Source organism: Typopeltis vanoorti, chromosome 3 (genome assembly GCF_054136105.1).
Source record: "Typopeltis vanoorti isolate ZY-2024b chromosome 3, IOZ_Tvanoo_1.0, whole genome shotgun sequence".
NCBI classification, from domain to species: Eukaryota; Metazoa; Arthropoda; class Arachnida; order Uropygi; family Thelyphonidae; genus Typopeltis; species Typopeltis vanoorti.
In genome coordinates, this window is record NC_143551.1 from 41,573,967 (window position 1) to 41,591,324 (window position 17,358).

Below are 17,358 nucleotides of genomic sequence, written 5' to 3' on the forward strand. Positions count from 1 at the left end.
GCTTAAAGAAATCTCAACAAAGTTCAGACTTTCTATAACACTTATCTTTCTCTTCATTCATGAGAAGCTTCACATGATGAAGGTCAGTGGGAGGTGTGCCCTGATTTCTCCTTCTCAGAAGGAGCATAATGTGACCTGGTCCCACAATTTTTTATAGCTTTGCCAAGGGAATCAGAGAGAAGTGCTAGAATCCATTGTCACTGGAGATGAAACCATGGGGGAATCCATGGAGTTGGGCAAATAAGGTGAAGCACTGCTGAGAAAAAGCCAAGGTCGCTTAGTCCACCAAGAAGATCATGGCAACAATCTTTTGTGATTGCCCTGGAATTCTCTTGATTGACTTCAAGGAAAGGAATACCACCATGAATGCAGAATATTATGCTTTGCTCCTGCACAAACTGTACAGCACCATAAAGGAGAAGAGATGAGGAATGCTGAATCATGATGTTCACCTGCTTCATGTCAGTTCCCCAGTCCATTTGTTGTGAAGGCTGCAGTGAAGGACAAATCTCCTTTTTTCAGGAGATTGAAAACGCCTCCTACATCCCAGATCTAACTCCCACTGACTACTGTCTCTTCTCGAAACTGAAGAAAGACCTTTGAAGAAGAAAATTTGCAGATGACAATGAGGTGAAATATGAAGTTTTAGGCTATTTTGCAAACTGTTCCAAAAGTAACACAGTTGTTTTCTTTCTATCACCTCTAAAAGTTAGTCAGGCCAGAAACTTATGGAACCATCCTTGTACAATCTTAATGCCACCTTTAAACCTCCTGCAAAATTAAGGGAGTTATTCAATTCCTCCAAGGTTTTACTTATTCCACTGGTCCACCTTGGAGTATATTGTATTCATTGCACCTGTAATTTGCCTTATATAGGTGAAACAGAGTGCACAAAAAAAAAAAAAAAAACTCCAATAAAAGCCACATTAAATTTAATAAGTATGGTAAATGTGGCCTCTCTGAATACTCTACATAGAATTGACTGGAAAAGCACCTACCTGTTCTTTACATCACACAATTTAAAGAGGCCTGTGAAATTCTTATCAACCACTTAATCTTAACAACAATGGTGGCCTAAAAATCCCAAAAATATAGATGCCCATAACATTTTGTTCTAAGAGTTAATTATAATTAGGACTGTAGTAATCTAGGATCTTAGCTTTAATATAACAAACACTTGTGTTAAATTATTGATTACGCCACAAATTATTATGTATTAAAGGTGTTAATATGAATTTGTTCTCAGATGATGCTATAAATAGGATACAGCTTTGATGTATTTTTTTTCGTTTTTCACTAGAGGTCTGGCCAGTAGAATCTGATCAAATCATTGTCACATTGGCATACTATTTCAAATGTCATATAGTTATCTTTGTTAAATGTGTATACTCCACATGATGATCTTGATTTCAAGGTCAAGACATTAGGAAATTAAAGTAATTATTCCTAACACAGTTGTAGTCTCCATAATTTACTGAAATGAATAAAAGCATACCATTACCATTTTTTTCTGTAATATTCAAAGGTTATATTCATTTTGATTGTTAATATTTGGTCCTTTTTTTATACTAAATACGAGACATTTTCTTTGGATTTTATTGGACCATAATTCTTTATAAACATATGTATACAATCGTCAACCAGTTTCGCCAGTTTGGGTCTGTCTGGCTTCTTCAGGACGAGAATGGTTACACTAATATTAAATGCTACAACAAAAGAATGTAGTAACGACAAAATCAGTTAAAAAAATTGAAAAGGACTTTTGGTCCTTTTCAATTATGGACGTATATACAGGGTGTTCGGGATAAATTTGACAGTTTCGTAAGGAAAAAGAAAATCTTCTTTGTATCTATTAAATTTAATGAATTGACAAAAAAACATTACAGGCAGAGTTAATTACAATACTATCAACAAGATTTACTCAAAATAACCACCATTAGCATCGATCACAGCTTCAATTCTGCTTCGGAACCTCGAACAAGCTGATGCTACAGTCTCCCTGGGAAGGGCCGCAAAAACTGTTTTAATTTTATCCATTAACTGGGCTTTTGTATTACTGGAAGTGCGATTGGTGTCTTTTTCAACTGCGCCCCATACAAAATAATCCATGGGGTTAAGGTCTGGGGAGTTTGGAGGCCAAACATTTGGACTGGTGAAGTCGTAGAAATTTTCAGACAACCATTTTTGACTTTTCCCAGAGGTGTGGCAAGGGGCCGAATCCTGCTGCCATACATACGGCCTACCATTGGCTACCCTTGTTATCCAGGGCTTGACTACAGTTAGCAACTCCACGAACAAAGCCCGAATTCCAATGCCAGGGTTCTTCAACACCTGTTCCTGCAGATTTGCGAGGAATTCTGCTGTACGAACGCAATCAGATCGTCTGCTAGGGATCTTTCTTCTTGCTACATCCTCGTAGTCACCATTGCAAGTCTCTAGTTCATGCCTGATTGTTTTTACTGTATTCAGGGAGCATTGGGCAGCAGTCGTAATATCCTTATTTTGATGGCGGGCACGAATCATCATGATACAAGTTATTCTCTTCCATGATTCAGGTGGGTTCCAGCTATCCATCCTTTCTGACATCTTGTATATGAATGAAGAAGGGTCCAAACTTTTAAATGAAGAGAAGTGTGTGTTAATACATGTAACTTACGGAAAAATATAATTAATTATAAATATGTCAAATTTATCCCGAACACCCTGTACATGTCCAGACTAGTATGGTGATTAATCCTTTTGAATATGGTTTTTGTTAGCGTTATGTAGGACCTACTTTGTTATCACACATAACATATGTTTTGTCATAACCATTACAATTGATATAGTGGAATGAGCACTTTATCAGTATCAGTAACTGATTATTTCACAAAAGTCTTGCAGTGGATCAAGTTCTCAAGGAGTGGAAAGAAGGCAAAATAGTACCACTCCACAAGCATGGTTCTAGGACAGAAGATTCCAATTATAGACCAGTCTGTATAACTGCAGTTGTAGTTAAGGTGTTGGAGATATTGGTTAGGAATAGGATACAAGATTGTGTTGATGAACATAGTATTTTTTATGATGATTGCCACGAATTTGTAAAGGATAAGTCTTGTTTTAGCAATTTACATGCATTTTATGATAAGGTAATGAGTGTGTTATATAAGGGAGAATCATATACAGTGATATTCTTAGATTTTTGCAAAAGTGTTTAATAGATTTCCACATGATAAGTTAATGCACAAGCTGCAGAGGATGGGAATGGATAGTATATTGGTTAGATGGATTGGAGATTAGCTCTCTGAACAATACCAAAAAGTTGTGGATCATTGAGCAGCGTCTTAAAAAAAGAGGATAACCAGTGACATGCTTCACTGTTCTGTTCTTGGGCCTCTGCTGTTTATCTTGTTTGTAAATGATATGTCATGTTTACCGGGGTTCTTCAATTGTTTGCTGATGATGCAAACTTGTGGAGAATTATAAGTTCCACTGCTGATATTAATTCCCTTCAGGAAGATTTTAATAGACTTTTGTCTTGGACAAAAGAATGGAGTTGTAGTTTTAATATTAATAATTGCAAGGTGTTGCATTTTGGAGTGCAGAAATATAAGATCGATTTTTTACATTGATAAGGCCGTGTACTATATTGATGGTGCTGTGCTGCAGGAAGTGGATGAGATTTGATTGGGGGGGGGATGGTTAACAGTAGACTGAAGTTTAGAGGGCATGTTGCAAGTTTGTAAAGACTGCTCATCTATGATAAGAATTACATTGACATTTATTGATAAGGAGATGATTGTGCCACTGTATAAAGTGCTGGTTAGACTACACTTGGACTGTTGTGTTCAGATTTTGTCACCTGGTTTTCATTGTAATGTAGAAACATTGGAGAGGGTGTAGAGATGAGTGAATAAAACAATATCAAGGCTCTGGAATGTTGGCTATGGAGAGAGGTTGATGGAATGTATAGATTTGTGGTGAAGGAGGAAATGATATGATATAAATGTGTAAGTTAGTGTGGGGATTAATCCAGTGAGATTATAAAAAGAGTAGAAGGTGAGAGGGTAAGGACCAGAGACCATCCCTGGAAGTTATGCAAAAGTGTAGAAGAGGAGTGCAATTAGTAGATTGTTTACATTGCGAATTGTGGGTGAATGGAATGTATTCACCCACAATTTGTGAATGGAATGAATGAATGTGAATGGAATGCAGGGTGCTTTAAGTATTTTAATATTCAGTGTGATAAATATGTTGTTTGTTAATGAACCTCCCACAATGAGTCGGATGACTGTAGGTATAATAATAATAATAATAGAAGGCCTTTGTTAGGATTATGTAGGATGTATAGTCCGAACAGAAGCAAGAGCTGTCGTTGGCAGACTGCCAAGAAGAGTCAATTCATGTTGAAGGGGAGAAAGAAATAAGGCAATGTACAAATTGGTCACCAAAATGCGAAATCACATGCTTTATACGTAAAATTTTCCAACTGTTATACAAGCAAAATAGTTACCACTTTAAAAACTACAATGATCATATAAGAGAAGTTAATTTTCCAATGTGTAATAATAAACACTCATCCCACAATACGGATTGATTACCCAATTATCGGAATGGATTCTCCTTCTTTTGACATGCACAGAAGTGTCGAAGGGTCTTGTATCTGTGAGCATACTACAGTTGGTTATCAAACATGACATATTTATGGTCTGAAATCATAACTTTTTTATTTAAATAAATATTTATTTAAATAAAAAAGTTCAATTTAGAATACAGTTAATATTGTTATCAAAGTTCTATTTAATAATTACTTTGTATTTTTAGGTTTTTCTTTCTCTCTAATGATGAACTATTAGAAATTCTATCAGAGACAAAAGATCCACATCGTGTTCAACCTCACCTTAAAAAATGCTTTGAAGGTATAGCTCGCTTGGAATTCAGTAAGCAGGACCACATAACTGGAATGATATCTGCTGAGAAAGAGCTAGTTTCTTTTTCTCATTACATTTATCCTGCAAAAGCAAAGGCAAGCATTTTAATTTACAGACTAAACAATTGTTGCTTTTTGATAACATAATGTAGTTTTGTTCTCTATGTTAAATATGATATAATATATTTTATTATATTTTCTTTATGATTAGTAACTACTGCTTCCTATCAGTATATCTACAGTTTCTAAATCTTAGAAACCCAAGTATTCATGTCATCTTCTCAGGGGGGGATCAGTGGTCATGATTCCAGCTGACTTCCTCTGTCCATTTCACTAATCATGCTGGAGGTGATACTAAAATATTTACTATCAGCATTTAACTAATGCAAATTATTCATCTTTCCTCAAAAATGCTCAATTCTCTCTGTTTTCCTAATCCCTGGAAGTTTTCTTACTTCTCCTTCCAAGTATACCATAGATATCACTTCTTTTACTAGCAATGCAGATCATGATCTTATGCAGGTTTTCTTTCTTCCTTTTTTTTTTAAGCACTTATCCCTCACTTGGCACTAAAATGGTAGAAAATGGATGACTTCTACAAAAACTCTACTACTCTTCATTCCCATGGTCTGATAATTGGTTTGATTTTCTGATTGAAGCAACAAATCACTGAAGGGTAGGTCCTGTCTTAGTAACTTATTCACATTTTGTAATAAAGTGACAGTAGAATTGGATAAAGGTAATGGCTACACATGATACTGCTCAACTTTGCCAAGGCATTTGACAGAATACAACATGGAAAACTATTACAAAAACTGGAACAAATAGGAATGGATATGAGGCTACTACCATGGATGGGGGGGGAAGGCTGATGAACAGACACCAGAGAGAAGTATATGGTAGAGTGGAATCTAGAAGAATGATGGTGACTAGTGGAGTACCCCAGGGTTCGTTACAGGGTTCGTTTCCCTATGCCATTGTATATCAATGGCATAGGGAAAGATTTAAAAAGGGATATTCAGTTGTTTGCTGATGATGCAAAATTGGGTACAGCAGTAGTCGATAAAGGTAATGTAGATATCCCGCAGGACGATTTAAATAAATTGGCATTGTGAGCAAAGGATAATGATTGTCAGTGTTGCAAAATGTAAGGTTATGCACTTTGGGTTGAAAAGGTTGCATATGGTGTATCATATTAAAAGTATTAGTTTGCAGGAAATTAATGAGACTAGGGACTTGGGGATAATGGTGGACAAAGAGTTAAAGTTCAGAGGACATATTGCAGAAGTTGATAAAATAGTTCAAAGGATTACTTGGATGTTGAAAAACATGCTAACAAGTAAAGAGATGGAAATTATTATCCCTCTTTATAATGATGTGATATTAATGATAGTGTGAAGTAGTCAAGGTGTGGCTGATAAAGCCACATCTTGACTACTGCACACAGGTTTGGTCACATGGGTTTCCTGGGGGGAGGGGGTAAAGAGAATTCAAAGACGAGCGACCAAGAAGTGATAGGTTTGTGGAATAAATACTCCCTACAAGGATAGGTTGAAGGCTTGTGGGTTACAAAGTTTAGTTGATAGACAGAAAAGAGGGGACAAAGGGGCTTTATAAAATTGATCCAAGTGAAATTTTTCAATATATGACAAATAGTCAGAGAACTAGGTGCAATCCATGGAAGTTGTATAAGAATGTGGTTAGTAGGGGTGTGCAGACAAGATTTTTTGCATGGAGAGCAGTGAGTGAGTGGAATGGATTGCCAGAATTAATTATGAGTCCCCCCGACAGTGAATGGATTCAAGAAGAGGTATGATAGGATTTGTGTGTATAATGGGTAATTGTACACTTTATGGATCTCCAGACTCCATGGAGATGCCATAAAATAATAATAATAATAATAATAATAATAATAATCTTTCATGAAAGGTCATGGGAACTTAACATATCACAATACTATCACCATCACCATCAGGAATTTAGGAAAAACAGTAGTCTTCTCTCTTCTACCTCATTTGCTGTATTAGTGCCTGCGTGCACATCTCTTAGTCTTAAGTTCCGATGAAGATGTGAACATGACGTTGCTGAAATTTAGGAAGTGTATATTAAAGTTTATTTTAATTTATATTCCAATTTACGTTGTGAATTTCTTAAGTAATTTAATAATCATATACAGCTAATGTATAAGCCTTTCTACAAGATAGATAAAATACTAAATGCTCTGCAAAAATCCCCCCCCCTACTGTCTACCACAGAAGACTACAACAAAACTGTCACCATCCATACATTAAAGGCACATCCGAAAAGATATCTAGAGTGTTTAACAAACACCAACTATGCACCGTATTTAAACCTTATGTGAAATTGGCAACTGTCATCCATTCACCTAAGGACCAATTCTCTCCGTTATTACATCCAGGAGTCTATGAAGTGTCCTATTCATGTCATCGAGCCTACTGTGGACATCCAACTCATCAAACACAAAAAAATATCTGGCACTTTTACTATGGCAAGTCGTGTCTAGCAGACCCCCCCCCCCCCTCACACAGGATCAATTGGAAAATAACAAAAGTGCTGCACAGAAGCTTTTACAAGTCAGAGAGGTTGTTCCTGGAATCAACAGAAGCCTTGAAACATACTCCAAACCTCATTAAGTATGGTTGTATAAGTCTACCAAAGATTTGGGAGACGTCATCCCAAGACCAAATCAATACCTGCTTTCTCTCTTGTTTTTTTTTTCCAACTTAGATGGCACCTAATTAGGCCTTTAGTCTTGTGTTGCATGCTACAATTACTCATACTAGTCCCACTGTTACACCGAATTGTGGTTGTCTCGCTACTGTCACAAACTTTGTTTGCATGCTCTGAAGATGCTGGATAGAATATCAGCGAAATATTAGCAATTAAGTCAATAAATAGTTATTTTCTTATCAATCTGTGTTTGCATCTATACCATTAAAATCCAATCAACATGCAATTATTACAATAATAAAGAGGTACTGAAGGTTAAATTATAGTAACAATATTAATTTAGTAATAATTATTAATATTTCATAGACACGCTTATACGTTGGTTATGCATTACTAAATCACCTTAAGGAATTGACAACGAAGATACAAATATAAATTAAATTACACTTTAATAAATATTTCCGATATTTCGGCAACGTCATGTTGCCATCTTCAAAAGGAACTTACAAAAAAGGCACATGCACGTAGGCACTACAACACGGTAACTGAGAAAGAAGTGATGAAGCTATTGTTCTCCTAAAAGTCCTGATGGTGCCCCCTAGCGGGCTAAGTAGGTGTTCTTAATGTTTTCTCTATGTTCTTAATCACTTAAGGAATTAACAACGTAGATACGAATATAAATTAAATTACACTTTAATAAATATTTCCGATATTTCGGCAACGTCATGTTGCCATTTTCAAAAGGAACTTACAAAAAAGGCACGTGCACATAGGCACTACAACACAGTAACTGAGAAAGAAATTTGGTTGTATCAGACTGCCCCAAATTTGGAAGGCTTACATCAGCAGACCTTCAGCCCAATGGCCAAGAACACCTACTTAGCCCGCTAGGGGGGGCACCATCAAGACTTTTAGGAGAACAATAGCTTCATCACTTCTCTCTCAGTTACTGTGTTGTAGTGCCTATGTGCACATGCCTTTTTTGTAAGTTCCTTTTGAAGATGGCAATGTGACGTTGCCGAAATATTGGAAATATTTATTAAAGTGTAATTTAATTTATATTCATATCTACGTTATCAATTCCTTAAGTGATTTAGTAATTATTAATATCATAATTACAATAAATTGTCATGTTTTACTAGAGACCAGAGAGTCAGGGACTCATTGAGGGAGGCTACATAGCATTTCTTGAATTACTTCAAGGAAAGGTGTAATGAGTATCTCTAAGGCAAGCCATTACAGTGCACTGCTCTATGAGAAAAAATTAGCTATCTCCACTTTCTTGACTGCATCCATTCCATTTTGGATGGTGCAATGAATAGTTACCAACATCAGATACCATACACTTCCTTGTATGATCTCCACTGTATCTGCATTTCCCTAGAAACCAGGACACCAAATATGCTCACAATAGTCTAGATGAAGTCAGAGCATTGACTTGTAAAGAGACAAGATGGTTTCCTCATGCTATTAGTCAATGCTCATTTCAGCATTACAGTTGTCCTCTAAGTTGTATTTGCAATCGTTACTAAATCCCTAAGCATCCTCTTCCTATCTACAAACTCCAGGATCTCTAGTCTGATTAGTTTCTTCTATTATTATCTTCATCTGATCTTCATGGAATCAAAGGACTCATTGCGAGAGGTCTGTGCTATTTTATGCTAAAAGATCGAGCCCTGCCTTGAATCCATTTAAAGTTCTGAACTCTCTGCACTTTCATGCAATGCATTCCATTCGCCAATCACTTTCCATACAAAGAAATGGTTTCTCACTCCCCTGCTCACAATCTCCTTATACATCTTCCATGAATGGCCTTTTGTAGTTCTACCCTTGCCTCCTTCTATTCTATGAAATATCTTCTCCACTTAATTTCATAACAACCTGTCACTAGTTATATGTCTCAATCATATCCCCTCTTCTTCTTCTATTTACATGGCTCTGTAAATTCCATTAATCCCTCCTTGTATCTGACATTCCACAGACCTGGCACTAGTAAAGTTTCTCTGGACCTTCTCAAATACATCCTCATCTGCCTGAAAATCAATCATCCAAAACTGTGCACAGTAATCCATATGTGGACTGATCAAAGCCTTATAAAGCGGAACCATAACCTCTTTGCCTCTGCATGTCGATGTCCTTATCATTATTGTCATAATCAATTGGGATGTTCTTACAATTTTAGCAATGTAACCCCTAAACTTCCAGATCTCTCATCTCCACCCCCTTCAAAATTTCTCCATTAATTGTATACTTTGCATCATAACTTTTCCCACCAAATTTCAAGAACTCACACTTTGCAACATTAAACTGAAAGCTCCAATCATTTGCCCACTCACATAGTCTATTCAGATCCTCCTGCAAGGCCACAATATCTGCTCTACATCTCATAGCCCTTCCCAAATTTGCATCATTGGTGAACAGCTGCACATCTCCATTTAAGCAGGTCCCAATGTCATTAATGTACAAGTTAAACAAGTAGATCCTATGGCATTCCACTAGTGACCTTCCTCTTTTGGGATACTACTCCTCCATATAAGACCTGTTGATATCTATCCAACAGCCAATCAACTATCCAACTTACTAGTCTGTTATCTAATCTCATCTGTTTCAGTTTAGCTACTAGCTTGTCATGTGGCAGGGCAGTCTATCAAAGGCCTTTGAAAAATCCAAGTACACCACTGTATATGCATCTCCTTTATCAAGTAAGTTTGTCACCCTGTTGTAATACATAGGCATATCTCCATTACATACTGCCTAAGATTGTTTCCCTTAAGAACTCAAGAAATTCATTTTCCTTATTTCCTGATGCCATCTCTTCATTCCAATTAATATTGCCATAGTTGAAATCACCCTTGATGATCACCATTTGCTTGCTCACTAAGCAAAGCTATCTGTACATTTCTTTGTCTCCACTTTCTACATACACCTGGCCTGTAGCCAGCCTGGTTGGCTGAGTGGATAGTGTATCCTCTCTCCACCCAAGAAGCTGCAGGTTCAAATCCTGCCAAGGGCACGGAGGACCTCCTGTATCTCATTCTATCAATTTACATTTCACACCATACTGCTTGAAAACCGCTGCTACATTTTTCTTCTTGTGTCTCAACTTTGTGCAGACATAATTCTCTTGCTATCATCAGCAGCACACACACACACATGCTCTTGCCTTTCCTATCGTCATGAAAAGCACCATATTCATTCATTTCTATTCCCATGAAGATGTCATTCTCATCTAACCATGTTTCACTTATTTCAACTATTTTCAGTCACGTAAACTCAATCAATGCAACAATTTCATCTCCCTTATTTCTGACACTCCTGGCCTTTGTAAATAAACATAATAATTCATTTCTTGATCTACAGCCAGTTCTACTCATGTTCTTCTCCCATTTGCGATTTCTCCTCATCTGCTCCTGTCTGCTCATGTTTTGCCCCAGATAGCCTACCAGACTCAATCCCCTATGTATTCCTGGCCATTTCATTCCTATGCTGATCATCCATATACATGCATTCATTACCACTTTGAGAATTCATTCTCCTTACACCATATCCCCTGACTTCCCTGGCCTAGCCCATTTCTCTGTCCAACTTGCTTTCCCGTTCTGCTGGAGGAAAGCGTAGTGTGTGATACCAACAAGGTATGTGGAAGTCAAAGATGATGTAAATTAGCAAAGTGGACTAGGTGAGACTCACACTGTTGTCGATTTACAACACAGTCTCACCTAGTCCACTTTGCTCATTTACATCATCTTTGACTTCCACTGATACCTTGTTTGCATCATTCACTATGCTTTCCTCCAGCAGCAAACTTCCCAGGTGACTCATTCAAATGCAGTTCATTGCTCTTATATGGGTTTATTCATCCCTCGAACTCATTCCACATGTTCACAAACTGCACTCCTTTCTTTTCACACGTTTCTGCTAACATTCTTGTTGAAAGTTTATTTTTCACTTGGTTAGGCTATAATAAATTTAGTTTAATCCTTTATCCAAGTGTGAGCAAACAAAGTTTGCACCTGAACATATCTTCAGGACCGAGGTAAGGTAGTCTCAGTCCTGAAGATATGTTCAGGTGCAAACTTTGTTTGCTCACACTTGGATAAAGGATTAAATTAAATTTATTATATACTGCTAACATTCCTTGAACATCTTTGCTCTCTGCCACAACTCATTATTGTCATACCTAGTCAACACACAAACTACCCTTTCTATCACACTGTTGTCTTTCACTCTCCTCAATAATCTACTGATATCCAAATCATTTGTCCCAACTACAACCGCTAACTCCCTCACATGCTTCCACTTTTTTTCTTTTTATTCTTTTGCACTTTCCTGGTATCCACCACATCTTATTTCATTCTGTTCATGCTTCATTTCATTCCTCATCTTAATCATTTCATTGGAGCCTCCATAGCTCACTCGATATAGACTCGATATAGCCCTTTGGTTGGAAATACCTGGGTTTGATTCTCGTCCATGACGTGAGGAACCTTTATCTGGTTTCTTTTGACTAAAGTTGAGTTAGCCAGTCTCATATGGAGGTAGAGGGTTTTTTTTCACCCAGAGAGTCAGGTTTTTTGTCCCTCAGAACAGGCAAACCAGCCGTGTGAGCACAAGGATTTACAGTCATAAATACATTCTACATACTTAATCCCTCACTAGGAGGGCTCAACCAGTCCTCGGGGATGATTGAGAAATGGGGAGGGGGAATCCCCATACAAATAAATTAAAAAATCATTTCATTCCTCATCTTAATCATTTCATTCTTCAACTCTTGTGTTCAACATGATTGTTCTTGCTATTGCTTTGTCAGTCAGATGCACTTCTGCTTCCGTAATTATGCATTGTTTTACTTTTTTTAATTATTCCCATATTTACAATCACATTCTCCACACTCATATTGTCAAGCTCACTTTTCTAGCTATCATTGTTAGTCTTATATCCATCACTATCTTCTGACTTTTGTCTGGTATTTTTCACTTTCAGTTCTCAATTTTCATTCAAATCACCCCAATCATATTAACACAGGACAATTTCTACAGACTCTCACTCTTCCACATCTCTTGTTTAATCTCTCAGTGAACACATCTGTCACATTCAGCCATGCATACATATTACATTCCTGGCAATGAACCATCTTGGTAAAATCTACACCACTCAACACACTTGACTTTCATGCCATGTGTTTGGATTTCTCTGTTCTTTTTTGCCATTGTTAACCATTATTCTGAAAAAGTGCTTCAAATTGAATAACTTTGAAACAAACTATACTCAGTCATGATAAAACTACTTTACAGTTATGCTAAAATTACACTAAAGTTATATAATATGACATTGGATATCTCAACATGCCAAAGTGCATAACTTTACATTTACTAACAGCTATTTCTATTTTCACATGCTTACAGTTTAAGCCTATTCAAATAATTTTGCAAGTACTGCATGTCACTTGAATTCCTGATTACCCTCCTATCTTTGCATCATCAACAAACATCTATGTGCCCTATCAAATCTTTCCCAATACTGTTGAACACAGTGGGCCAAGGTAAACACCGGCCATCTCGTAGCAAATGTGGACCAAGCTAACACTCCTATCTCAGTATCTCCCATAATGCAAAACACATCTCCTTGTGGATTTGTATAATGTTATGCATTAAGGGAAGGGCCACTACCCAGACTAGTTTCGACCTTTATTGAGGTCTCTTCAGTGGGAGCCAGGCCCAGAAGTGGAGATACCAGGCAGAAGCAATGGCGAAGTCTATAGTCTAACCAAGCGAAAAATAAACTTTCATCATCTTTCTCTAAATCCAGAGTAATTTAATAAAAAGGTGGCACACCTTTTGGCAACTCCTATAGGTAAAGATGACCTCGCCATTGCTTCTGCCTGGTATCTCCACTTCTGGGCCTGGCTCCCACTGAAGAGAACTCAATAAAGGTTGAAACTAGTTTGGGTAGTGGCTCTTCCCTTAATGCATAACATTATACATATTCGCAAGGAGATGTGTTTTGCATTATGGGAGATACTGAGATAGGAGTGATGTTAGCTTGGTCCACCTTTGCTACAAGTTGGCCAGTGTTGTACTAACTTACCCCAGTAATGAAGATATTTTCAGGCGCATACTTTGTTTGCTCACACTTGGATAAAGGATTAAACTAAATTTATTATAGTCTAACTAAGTGAAAAATAAACTTTCAACAGTGGACCAAGGACTGATCACCAGGGTACAGTTCCTTGATATCTTAACTGCCTATTGCTAGTTTTAACTACTCTTCAAGACTTCCTTTGAATCTAACACCAGTAACCTGTACATTCATTTTCTGTTTTTATTTTCTCTTTGTGCTCCAATATAGATTGCATATTAATCCAATATAGATTAATATGTAATCTATATTGGAAGTTTATTTTCCACTTGGTTAGACTATAATAAATTTAGTTTAATCCTTTACCCAAGTGTAGGCAAACAAAGTTTTCGCCTGAAGTAGTTCAGGACTGAGGCAAATCGTAGCAAAGGTGGACTAAGATCTCATCACTCCTTGTCAAAACCGGTCTTGAGTAGTGGCCCTTCCCTTAATGCATAGCATTATACATGTCCGCAAGGAGATGTGTGTTGCATTATGGGAGATACTGAGACAAGGAGTGATGAGAGCTTAGTCCACCTTTGCTATGAGTTGCCTCAGTCCTGAACTACTTCAGGCGCAAACTTTGTTTGCCTACACTTGGGTAAAGGATTAAACTAAATTTATTATAGTCTAGCCAAGTGGAAAATAAACTTCCAACATCTTTCTCTAAATCCAGAGTAAATTAATAATAAGCTGGTATACCTTTTGGCAACTGGTATAAGTAAATATGACCTCTCCATTGCTTCTGCCTTAGTATCATCACTTCTGGGTCTGGCTTCCACTGACGAGACCTCAATAAAGGTCGAAACCAGTCTGGGTAGTGGCATTTCCCTTAATGCATAGCATTATACATGTCTGCAAGGAGATGTGCATTGCATTATGAGAGATACTGAGACAAGGAGTGATGAGAGCTTGGTCCACCTTTGCTACGAGTTGCCTCAGTCCTGAACTACTTCAGGCACAAACTTTGTTTGCGTACACTTGGGTAAAAGATTAAGCTAAATTTATTATATGTAATCTATAATTTTCTGCAACACTGTGACATTTGTCCAGTTTCTTCTGTAGCTCTTCTTCTGAATGTGTCCAAATCACCTAAGCAAACATAAGTATTTTCTCCTTTCTGGTCAATCTTGATGACACTGAATTTTACAATGTATGCATAAAAAATAATTAAAATTATTTGAAAAAATTGTTCTTGTTATTGTGATATTTATTATTATGAAGATTTTATATAAATGTGTTATTAAAGAAAATTTAAATGAAATTTCATTTTTATGTTTATTAAATATAGGGAATGGTTGAAAAGTGGCTTGTAGAAGTGGAACAGACTATGATAAAAAGTTTAAGGAAAATAATATCAGAAGCTACAGAGTCATATTCAAATGTGAAAAGAACACAATTTGTATTAGAGTGGCCTGGCCAAGTTGTCATCTGTTGTAGTTCAATTTTTTGGACAGCTGAAGTATCTGCATCATTATCACAACATAAGATAAGGGTAATGATTTTAATGATTATTGGATTATTTTAGATGCTTATTTCATCAAAATACATATAAATACCACTACAAAATATAAGCATCAAGTTTGAATATGAAGCAGTAATGGATTAGGATTGGATAGAAATGAGAACTCTTAATTTCCTTTTAGTGAGTGATTAACAGTAGATCATTTACAGCACTGCAAACATTATTAGAGATAAAGAAAACAAGTTAATTTCTAGTGAATGATATATAAAAAATAGACATTATGGAAATATGTTCATGTTATATTAAACATAAGTGAAGTAATAATAACAAAAAAAATAGTAATAATAAGAGCAGTAGATTTGAGCTGTTCAAAAAAAAAAAAGTTTTTAAATAATACGAGGGTTGTTTGAAAAGTTTGGTAAATTTCCAATAGATGGCGACACAGTTTGTTCATTCATACTAGTGTCGGCATGTATCATCTTTTTCATGACCCCAGGCAAAATTTTAGCCACGTGTGATGCATAGTTCTCGTTTGGCAAACATTTAAAATGACCTGTTCACTTTCTTAAAAATGGAGAAAAACGAGTTTCGTGCAGTGATAAATCACTTTTATTTGAAGAAGTGGTTGGCCATCAGATCAAAGCCAAGTTAGATGCAGTTCATGGGGACTCTGCACCAGCATTAAAGACTATTTATTTTTGGATAAATGAGTTTAAACGTGGTCCATCGAAGATGAAGCATGCTCCGGAGACGGCTGACCGACTGAGGTCACTACGAAGGAAATGATTGACAAAATCCATGGTATCATTATGGTAGACCAATGAGTGAGATTGCTGAGATTGTAGGCATCTCAACTGAACAGGTGTATATAATATCCTGCACAAAAAATTGCACATGAAAAAGCTGTGTGTGCAATAGGTGCCACAATTGTTGACTGGCGATCAAAAATGCATGTGAAAAGACATTTCAATGGAGTGTTTGGCAATGTCCAAGCAGCAGTGAACAATTCCTGGTGAAAGAGCACCGAAAAAAGCGAAGACTGTTTTGTCAGCTGGGAAGGTGATGGCCGCTGTTGTTTGGGATTCCCAAGGAATTATCATGATAGACTATTTGGAAAAGGGTAAGACAATAACAGGAGTCTATTATTCATCTTTGTTGGAACTGAAGAAAAAAACGGCCAAGATTGGCAGACAAAAAAGCTCTTTCATCAAGACAATGCACCATCCCATACATCAGTTTTTGCAATGGCAAATTTGCACGAATTGAGGTTCAAGTTGGTTCCACATCCACCGTATTCTCTGGACTTGGCGTCCTGTGTGACTTATTCTTTTTCCCAAACTTAAAAATTTGGCTCGGTGGGAAAACATTTTCTTCAAACGAGGATGTCATCAAGGCTGTCAATGACTATTTTGCACAATTTGACAAATCCTACTTTTTAGATGGGATGAAAAAATTGGAAACTCGCTGGACTAAATGTGTAGACCTCGATGGAGGCTATGTTGAGAAATAAAGCTGATTTTTTCCAAAAAATCACCTTTATTTTTTTGCCAAACTTTTCAAACAATCCTCTTATATAGTGTGGCTTTTTATTGCAAACTGTGCTGCATTTTTTTCAGTCTAGATAGAAGTGTCCTTCAAGTGAAATTTTTGTTTGTTTTTATTGTATTTTGTTTCTTGTTTGTTCTTACTACTTCTGCTTTTGAAAATGGCATCCATAAATAAGTACACATCAGCGGCATGGAAAACTTTGGTATGAAGATTGAGTTCTGCCTTTGATTTTACCCAGTGGATGTGTTGGGAAAATTGCCATGTATGCAGCGAAAATGTCAAAGATTTGTGAACTGTTTGGATACATGAACAGAAGGACAGTATTAACTTGTGAAGAATTATAAGTAGAACTGCTGATGTTAATTCCCTTCAGAAAGATTTCAATAGACTTTTTTACTTGGACAAAAGAGTGGGGTTGTAGTTTTAATATCAATAAGTGGAAGGTGTTGCATTTTGGAATGTAGAAATATAAGGCTGTGTACTATATCGATGGTGCCACACTGCAGGAAGTGGATAAGATTAGATATTTGGGAGTGATGGTTGACAGTAGACTGAAGTTTAGAGAGCATATTGCTAGTGTTGCAAAGGCCGCACATCGTAGTGCTGCTATGATAAGAAGTACTCTAAC

General features: G+C 36.7%; 1 protein-coding gene across 1 annotated transcript in view; it reads left to right on the plus strand.

The window, feature by feature from the left end:
• LOC150108079 (dynein axonemal heavy chain 3-like) overlaps window positions 1–17,358 on the plus strand; it is a 1,881,116-nt gene that overhangs the window by 308,827 nt on the left and 1,554,931 nt on the right. Inside the window, exons 16-17 of the mRNA XM_090415945.1 lie at window positions 4,804–5,011; window positions 15,009–15,185. Coding sequence (XP_090272071.1) covers window positions 4,804–5,011; window positions 15,009–15,185 — 385 coding nt within the window. The remainder of the gene's footprint in view (window positions 1–4,803; window positions 5,012–15,008; window positions 15,186–17,358) is intronic.